This window comes from Mauremys reevesii, linkage group 15, assembly GCF_016161935.1.
Source record: "Mauremys reevesii isolate NIE-2019 linkage group 15, ASM1616193v1, whole genome shotgun sequence".
NCBI lineage: Eukaryota > Metazoa > Chordata > Testudines > Geoemydidae > Mauremys > Mauremys reevesii.
Window position 1 is genome coordinate 9,989,643 of NC_052637.1, and position 9,345 is coordinate 9,998,987.

At 46.2% G+C, this 9,345-nt stretch overlaps 1 protein-coding gene across 1 annotated transcript; it reads left to right on the plus strand.

Moving 5' to 3' along the window:
* The first annotated feature begins 6,591 nt into the window (after positions 1–6,591).
* Positions 6,592–7,512, plus strand: LOC120383616 (olfactory receptor 14A16-like). Its single transcript, XM_039501768.1, has one exon. It carries the CDS (start codon positions 6,592–6,594, stop codon positions 7,510–7,512), a length of 921 nt encoding a protein of 306 aa, XP_039357702.1.
* Positions 7,513–9,345: the final 1,833 nt, after the last annotated feature.

Sequence of the window (9,345 nt, forward strand, 5' to 3'; positions counted from 1 at the left end):
CACGGCACCCCGTACCGGTACCCGCTGCTGAACTACAGTCGTGGGAGAGCCTCGGAGCCACTCTGGTCAAAGGGACCTGGCTTATGCCGGATGGCCGAGCCTGCCTCCCTCGCTCCACATACCCCGTGGCAGTTCGCTGGCACCATGATAAGGGGGGTCACTACGGCACGCACGCCCTTGTGGACACCATCGCTCGCTTTTGGTATGCTCCAGGCATTCAACCCTACTGCCTGTCAATAGTGAAAGCATGCAGCACATGTCAGCGTAATGGACCTGCTCCGCCTCTTAACAAAATTAAGGGTGGAAGACCTCCGCCCGCTGTTCCATTTCAACATCTTCAAATTGACTTTGCAGATATGCCAAAGGCTTTTGGGAAAAAGCACCTCCTTGTTTTGGTTTGCCCTCTGACTTCATGGGTCGAAGCTTTTCCTACTGCTAATTGTACTGCTGCCACAGTGGCGAAGATCCTCCTTAGAGACATTGTACCCCGTTTTGGCATCCCTCTCATGCTTGACTCAGATCACGGACCCCACTTTACTGGTCATGTCCTTGGCCGTTTAGAACAAGGACTGGGCATTTCACACTCCTTTCATACACCCTACCACCCCCAGTCTAGTGGGAAAGTTGAGCGTATGAATAGGGAGCTTAAGCTTACATTGGCTAAATACTGTCAGGAAACAGGGTTAAAGTGGCCTCAGGTACTTCCCTTGGTCCTGTTTCACCTTCGTACTCGCCCAACCCGTGTATTGGGATTATCCCCCTTTGAACTGCTCTATGGACACCCCCCTTTCAAAGGCGGGGCGCTACCACGTGCTGATGTTTCACTATTGGGAGGGGATCATATGACCACTTGCTAGTTTCTCTCCCTACAGGCTCACCTCCGTACCCTTTGGAAAGCCTCGCAGTTTTCCCAGACCGTGCCGCTGGAAGAACAGATCCACCCGTTCCAACCAGGGGACTTCGTCTGGGCCAAAAAGTTCGTTCATGGCGACACCCTCCAGCCGAGGTTTACTGGACCCCACCAGGTTCTTTTAACAACCCAGACTGCAGTGTTCCTGGAAGGACGCAAATCCTGGATCCACCACTCCCACGTCAAGCCAGCCGTAGTGGACCACAGTGACGGACCAGCAGCTCTTGCCACCACTGAGGACACTGCCTCTGACCAGTGGACCAGCTTACCTCTTTCAGACATCAGACTTAAACTGACTCGAAAAAAATGAGAGGACCTTTTATTCTGACAACTGTATGTTTTTTATTATGCCTTTTTAGTTTATTTTCTGCTTATGAAGATAATGCTTTTATTAGATATAACCACGAGGTTAAAACTCGTATTTTAGGAAATAGAAGTAATTGCTGGGTATGTACTCAATTTCCAGTAAATGCAGAACAGGGACTCCCCTTCACACCCATTCCCCTGACCACTGCTAATATGACTTGGATGCCACCGGCTAGAGTAAAAGATGCAGTCCAACACAATCTTACATGGGACAAAACAGGAGTGCCAATTAACAGATATCTCAGGGTAACCAATCAGACAGGATCACTGTGTTTTGTTAAAGAAAAGGGATCAACTTTTGTGGGAACAAGTAAATGCAACATGTATTTTAATGGCACCGCCTTTAGTAAAAATCTTGGCTTCAAGCCTTGCGCATCCCAGTTATCCCATATGTGGATCCCTCACCCCGATACAACTTTTTCATGGGTGGGCAAGCCTTCAGAGTCAGCTTTTAAGAAGCCCTGCTCAGATCACGAGGGTGTCCAACTAATTGTTAAGGGATATACAATTGCCTTCTACAACTGCTCAAGAAGTACTACACTGCACTTTGAAAACACCACTACCAAATTGTGCCTCTGCGGTTCGCACAATGACCCCTCTGCGTTACCAGGGGAACAGTGGTCCAACGGGTGGTGGGTTACCTCCTACTTTGAGAAATGGAATACCCGAAAAAGCACTGTATGGAACATACTGGGTGTGCGGGCCCAAAGCTTATTACTTTCTCTTCCCTGATTGGGCAGGGTCATGTTATTTAGTGTGGCTAACACCGCCTTCTCGCATCTCCCTCACTCCCCCTCATTTTCCCCACGTTCGTAACATCCGTGAAACTTTCAGATATATTAATATCCGTGATGGTTTGTCGTGGCAGCGGTGGGCTGGTCTCATTAGCTTGAGGGGTGGTGTCATCCGTCTACAGGGACTACTAGAATCTTTAACCAATGAAACTGCGACTCTATTTGAGAATCAGGCCGGGGAAATGTCCCAGCTGCGCCAGTTAGCTTTGCAAAATCGAATGGCTTTAGACATAATGTTAGCAGCCCAAGGAGGAACTTGCGCCCTCATAAATGAAGAATGCTGTGTTTTTGTAAATGACACCTACCCTGACACTTTTCAACGTACCAAACATCTAAGGGAAATGGCTAAGAACTACTCCTCTGGCCAGCAACCTTATGATTGGTGGGGAGCATTATGGAATTGGCTGCCTGGATTTGGGTGGGTTAAAAAACTCTTGGTGGGTATTGTTGGGGCCATAGTAATCCTTATAATACTGTGTTGCTGTATTCAGTGTATCCCCTCCTTCATAGACTCATGTGGGTCAGTTTATTCTTTTCCTACTTCAGCCAAAGGCCTTACTCTCTTCGAGTTGGCCCAGGCTGAAATTGCCAAGCGGCCCTTGGCTCCTTAAAATGGGGTGTAGCTTTTGGTAAATAGTTATCCCAAAGCTACAAATGGAGGAATGTTGAGTCTGAACTTTTGATGAGCTTAAACTTAACCCAGACTTGATGTCTCTGTCTGAAACTTTTAATCAAAGCTCTGACCTGCGAACTACTCATGACACCCCCCCGCCCCTTAAGTAGCCATCTCCCCTTTTGTCTTTTTAAATTTACATTTTAACCTGTTTTATCCTGTAGAATCTTGATTGATTATGCATGACCATTATGATCTGTTAATCACTTTGTTTACTTCTGTGTATAAATATTGATGCTCACCCCTAATAAACTTGCCACACTTACTCCGAAGCCTTTTAAGCTAAGGATAGTGTGAGCAAGTTGATCAACGAAGTGGTGTCTGGTCTCTGACAGATTGTGAGCCCCATACCAACTCCGCACGAACTGGGGTGCTGGAGAGGTGAGTAAGGACTTGCTTTTTACCTAACAATTCTTTTGCATAGAGACTGTCCAGTTTGGCCAATGTACATGGCAGAGGGACATTGCTGGCACATTATGTCATATATCACATTGGTAGGTGTAGTAACTATTCCAAATACTCCAAGTTGTAACTCTTCTCCCAATTGAAGGGATGACAACTTTGGAATAGAGCAGTGAAGGGATTGAAAAAAGTCAGAGGAATAGTTGGGATCAGATCTCAGGACACCTTGGAACTTAGCTTTTTATTAATAAATTATCTGATATGAGAGGCTCATTATATTAGGTAAGACACTGTCTTCACCCCAGGGACAGGCAAAGGGTGGGAGGGAAATGACTTTCCCAAGATAACACAGCAGGTCAGAGGCAGGGCTAGGAATTGATGAAAGCCATCTGGAGCATAGTCCTGTGTGCCCACAGTGTTTGCCTCACAATCTTTCCTCTAGACCCTGCTGCCTCCTTGGAATTGTGATTATTTTAGTTTCTGGAAACTCTTCAGGGAAGTAGAGGGCAAGAGAAATTAACTGTTGCCTCTGGGCAGTTGAGGGCTCCAGGCAGTGAGTCCCACAAGCCCATAGAAAACAGACATGCATAAATCACCTTCCTGAAGCACCAGCCTTTTTGACACACAGCTCATCTGCAGACAGCACAGATGTCAGTGTATTTCCAGCAGCTCAGCCTCAGTGCGGTGGGGGATGACCTCTCATAATACAGTGATAAGGGCATTAGACAGAGAGATTGGTGGCTAGAGCAGTGTGTATGGGGCTAGAGAGAGAGGGGTAACCAGTTGCTGTATGTAGCTGGAGGAGAAAAGACATCTCAGGCTGGGAAGATTCCACACAGACCAGCACCGTAAGTTTGCTCTTGCAATTAAATGTATTTGGGAGTTACACAGTGGCACTTTAAGGATGAAATTGTAAGTGACAACAGATTTTTTTTTTCATAGTGTCACTCTTAGCTCAATTGGGGCATGGGAAACTGAGGCAGTCCAAAGAACTTACCTTAGGAAAGAGAGGGCAGAATATCTGTGCCTCAGTTTCCTTCTATGGGGACTAGGGAAATTGATGAAATTGACACCCATTTTTTAGAATGGATTGAGGATGTACATCAAAGTAGTCAAAAATTGTGACAAACACTATCAGCTTGTTGATACTTTTCTCTCTGTATATATTAGTGTGTTGTTATTGCTGTCTACCTGTCTGTTTGTACTTTTCTCTCTCAATTAGTTGTTTTTATTTCTCTATCGGATAGGTTTTGTTAAATCTGTGTTTCTCTCGCACTCTCTGTATCTGTTCTTTTCTTACTTGTGTCTCTCTCTTTGTTGTTCTATCTATCTATCTATCTATCTATCTATCTATCTATCTATCTATTTATCTATCAATTTGTGTCTAGTTTTCAGATTATTGTTACTTCTGTCTATTAAATTGCTGCAAGGGCAGTTGAGTCAAGTGGGTTAGAGTGGTGTGGATTAGGAGCCAGTACTCTTGGGTTCTATCCCCAGCTCTTGAAAGGGAGTGTGGTCTAGTGGGTAAGAGTAACAGGGACAAGAGCCAGGCATCCTGAGTTTCATGTGTGGCTCTGAGTGGAAATTCAGTCCAGGGTGGAGAGGAGAGGAACCAGAACTGAAGGTTCTATTTCTGTCTCTCATAAGGACTCTGGGACAGGCACCCCTCATAACTTGAAGCTGAGTGGCTAGGGCACTCTGCTGTCTTGTGAGAAACTCGGACTCAATACCTCCCTCTGACTGATGATGAGAAGGGGTTTGAATTCCCACTTTACAGGAGGGTGCCTGAGTCGCTAGGCTAAGGGCTGTTCTGAAATGAGACTGTCTCAGTCTCTCCTATTGAAGCTGCTCCACTCTGTAACAATAATTAAGTAGGAGTACTTGTGGCACCTTAAAGACTAACAAATTTATTTAAGCATGAGCTTTCGTGAGCTGCAGCTCACTTCTTCGGATGCATAGAATGGAACACACAGACAGGGGATATTTATACATACAGAGAACATGAAAAGGTGGAAGCATGCATACCTCCAGGCAGAGTCTAATCAATTGAGATGAGCTATCGTTAGCAGGAGGAAAAAAACTTTTTGAAGTGATAATTAAGATGGCCCATAGAAGGTGTGAGGAGAACTTAACATAGGGAAATAGATTCAATTGGTGTAATGACCCCATTCCCCCCCTTTTGTTTAACACACAGTTAATAGTGGGGGGGAATGGTTGAATTCCACCAATTGAATTTTCCTCCTATAAGTTTCTCTCTATGGGCCATCTTAATATCCCCTGTCTGTGTGTTCCATTCTATGCATCCGAAGAAGTGAGCTGTAGCTCACGAAAGCTCATGCTTAAATAAATTTGTTAGTCTTTAAGGTGCCACAAGTACTCCTGTTTTTTTTTGCGGATACAGACTAACACGGCTGCTACTCTGAAACCAATAATTAAATAGTGATTGCAGCAGGGACTTGAACTCTTCCAGACAAAAGGTGAGTGACCCAAGTATCATGCTGGAGAATTCTTCTCACTTGCGTTCGTTAACCCAATGACTCTCCATTTTCAATTGCAGCAGTCATTGCTGATGGCAGTGGAGAGTCACTGGGACAGAGGCTGAGATACAGTTTGATGCAGTAGATAGAGGAAGGGACTGGGAGTCATGACACGTCACTTGTGTTCCCAGCTCTGGGAGCAAGTTGAGTCCAGTGGGTAGAGCCAGAACTCCTGGCCTGTATTTCCAGGGGTGCGGGATTGACTGAGTTAGTGCAGGGGGCGAACTGGGAGTCAGGACTCCTGGGTTCTCTTCCAAGCTCTGGGAGGGAGTTTAGATGAGTGGTTAGAGAAGCAGGAGGGAACCGGAACATCTGTTTCTTGAAATGAGCATGAAACTCCAGGTAGAAGAAGGGGATGGCGTGTCAGAGGTACTGTCTGTATTCCCGAATCGATTTCATTGTGTAATTGTGGCAGGGTTCAGTCACCTCCATGTGAGATGCTGCTCCAGTTTGGAGCAGTATAAAGTGGAAGTAATTCCACGGCATGCAGTGAAATTACCCCACATTTGCAGCAGTGTCCCTGACAGCAGAATCTGGTCAGGCTGACCACTGATTCTCCACGGTAAACTGAGATTAGTAACATTTATACAACGTTATCCGGAGTTTGCCCACCTCCAAAGCAATTGCTCCTAATTCTGCTCTCCATCACACTGGTGTAAATTAGGAGTAACTGCACTAGAGTCCATTGAGCTGATTCTATTTTCTCTCTCCCCAGTGTAAATCAGGAGTAACTCCATTGGAGCCAGTGTGGATGTTTTCTCCATACTCATTCCCATATTACACCAATCCTCTAACTCAAGGAAATTAAGGTTTTTTTTTAAAAAAAGGAGAGTTATTTTATTGATCTAATCCTGGCCCTTTATCTTTCCCCTCCCTCCACAGACATCACACAATGTCATGAGAAAGAAAATGTCCAACCGAACCACCTTGACTGAGTTCCTTCTCCTGGGATTCTCTGAAGTTCGGGAGCTGCAGATATTGCACTTTGTGGTGTTTCTAGTGATTTACCTGGCAGCCCTAATGGGGAATCTTCTTATCTTCATGGTTATAGTCTTCGACCACCACCTTCACACCCCCATGTACTTCTTCCTGATGAATCTGTCCATCTTAGACCTTGGCTCCATCTCTGTCATTGTCCCCAAATCCATGGCCAACTCCCTCATCAACACCAAGTCCATTTCCTATGCTGGATGTGTTGCCCAAGTCTTTTTCCTTATCTTCTTGGTGGGAGCGGATTTTTCCCTTCTTACCATCATGGCGTATGACCGATATGTTGCCATCTGCCAACCACTGCACTATGAGAAAATAATGAACTGCAGAGCTTGTGTCCAAATGGCAGCTGGTGCCTGGATCAGTGGAATTCTCTACTCCGTACTACACACTGGGAACATGTTTGCATTGACCTTCTGTGGAGGCAACATGGTGGATCAGTTCTTCTGTGAAATCCCCCAGCTACTGAAGCTCACCTGCTCTGACTCATATCTTAGTGAAGTTGGGGTTCTTGTCTTTAGTGTGTGTTTAGTCTTAGTCTGCTTTATTTTTATCACTGTGTCGTATGTTCAGATCTTCAAATCAGTGTTGAGGATCCCCTCTGAGCAAGGCCGGCATAAAGCCTTCTCCACCTGCCTCCCTCACCTCATTGTGGTCTCCTTGTTTGTTTGCATTTCTAGCTTTGCCTACCTGAAACCCACCTCCAGCTCCTCATCTGCTCTGGATCTTGTGATGGCTGTTCTCTATTCTGTATTGCCACCAATCATGAATCCAATTATCTATAGCATGAGGAACAAGGAGATCAAAGCTGCCCTGAGGAGACTGAGTGGGTGTAGGTAATTCACCAAGAATTCATTTCTGTCTTTATCTAATAAGAGTTTGCTTACTTAGTATGTACTCATTAATGTCCTTGATTTCCATGACCACCCAGTTTGCATACAACCAGCTCTGATTCTGATCTCAGTTGCACCAATGCAAATCCAGATTAACTCTGCTGATATCACGCTGCTTGGGTGATTTTCACCAGTAGAAAATCTGGTCCAGTTGTGAAATTAAATGGGTGTAAATTGTGTGCGCAAAAGGAATCAGAATTTCATTCTGTGTGAAAACAGTACCCGTTACACTGCTTGGCCACTAGCACCCCTTCCATGGCCAGTGAAAATAAGGATGGGAGTTGTCTTGCTTGTGTGTATAAATCAGGAGTGGCTTCACTGAAACCAGAGGAATCAGACTGGTGTAACACTGGGGTAGATGAGAAGACACTTGGGGTAGTTCCATTGACTTTGGTGGCCCTAAAGCAATTTGCAGCATCTGTGGATCTGAGCTACTGCTTCCAATGTGGCAAATCCATTGCCACTAGCTGAGGACTGGGCCCACTGTCTTATAAACCACCATTCGTGGCCTAACCATTAAAGGAGCACAAGGAGACAGACTGTGTCAGCGGGGCTTAGATGTATATTGAGCATATGAGTGATGGAGAGACTGTCTAGAAATTACAGGGAGGTTTCTAACCACCAGTGGGGCAAGGTTCTGGAGCAGCCTCCAAATAGAAGTTGGGTGGGGCTGGGGGAAGTGACCAAATTCATTTTAAGAGACATCTGGACACATGTCTGAGTGGGATTGTATGATGGGGCTGCTTGTGATGGTGGAGGGCAGGGCTCAGCACCCCTGGGTCTCACTTGCAGCATATGTCTTATCTTTCTAAAATTCATGCTTCAGGGTTTCGTCTGGCCACTGGCAGGAATCAGGAAGGGATTTCGCTGCCCCCCCCCCCCCACAGTGTATTCTGGGCGGTATTTTTTTTTAATCTCTGAAGCATTGGGGCAGCCCTAGCTAGAGAGGGAACATTGGGTGGGATGTGCCAGGGCTCTGAGGTGGCACTGAACCATTATCTCTCTCTCTTGGGTGTTTGGCTGGCTGGATCTTGCCCACTTGCTCAGGGTCTAACCGATCATCATGTGGTGGACAGGAAGGAATTTTCCCCCAACTCAGATTGGCAGGGAACGTGGGGGCGTTCGCTTTCCTCTCCAACATGTATACGGATAACTTGCCATGATTTTCTGCATGTATCTCAATCATTTCCCTGCCATTGTGGGGGCCTCGGGCCCTGGTGCACCTCAGTCTCTCCTATTCTCTGCCGGTGGCACAGAACTGTCTAGTTTCCTGAGGGCTGCGAAACTTTGGTCTAATTTCAGTTGTTGGGTTTAGTGTGCGGGTGCCGGATGGTGCTGGAGTACAGCAGGTCAGACTGGATGATCTGGTCGTCTATTCTGGCCTTGAACTCTATGACTCTGTGACTTTATGGATGTGCAGGGACAGGGGAGAGGAGAAGGGGCCACACAGAGAATACAAATAAGTAGAGTCCATAGCTTTGCATTAGTACAAGTGTCTGTGAGGCACTGTCCTCCTGGCAGACGGAGGTAACTCCAGCTCATATGGAGCCCTTGACCCGTGTATCTGTATAAAACCCACCCATGGGCAGTGTATGTTATGAGGCCCCTCTGTGCCCCACCTTGAAGATAGGAGGCTGTTCCAGTGGCTTTCAGGCAGCCTGGCTGTTCAGCTCAAGCTGTAGAAGCTCGTACTTTGGGCCCTAGATGTCTCTGGTTTAACCCCCCGGGTGCCAGCCTAGATTAGATGGTGACCTTCACATACATGCAAATGGCCTGAGAA

Coding starts and splice junctions, on each gene's coding strand:
- LOC120383616 (XM_039501768.1), top strand. CDS start 6,592: ATGTCCAACCGAACCACCTTGACTGAGTTCCTTCTCCTGGGATTCTCT.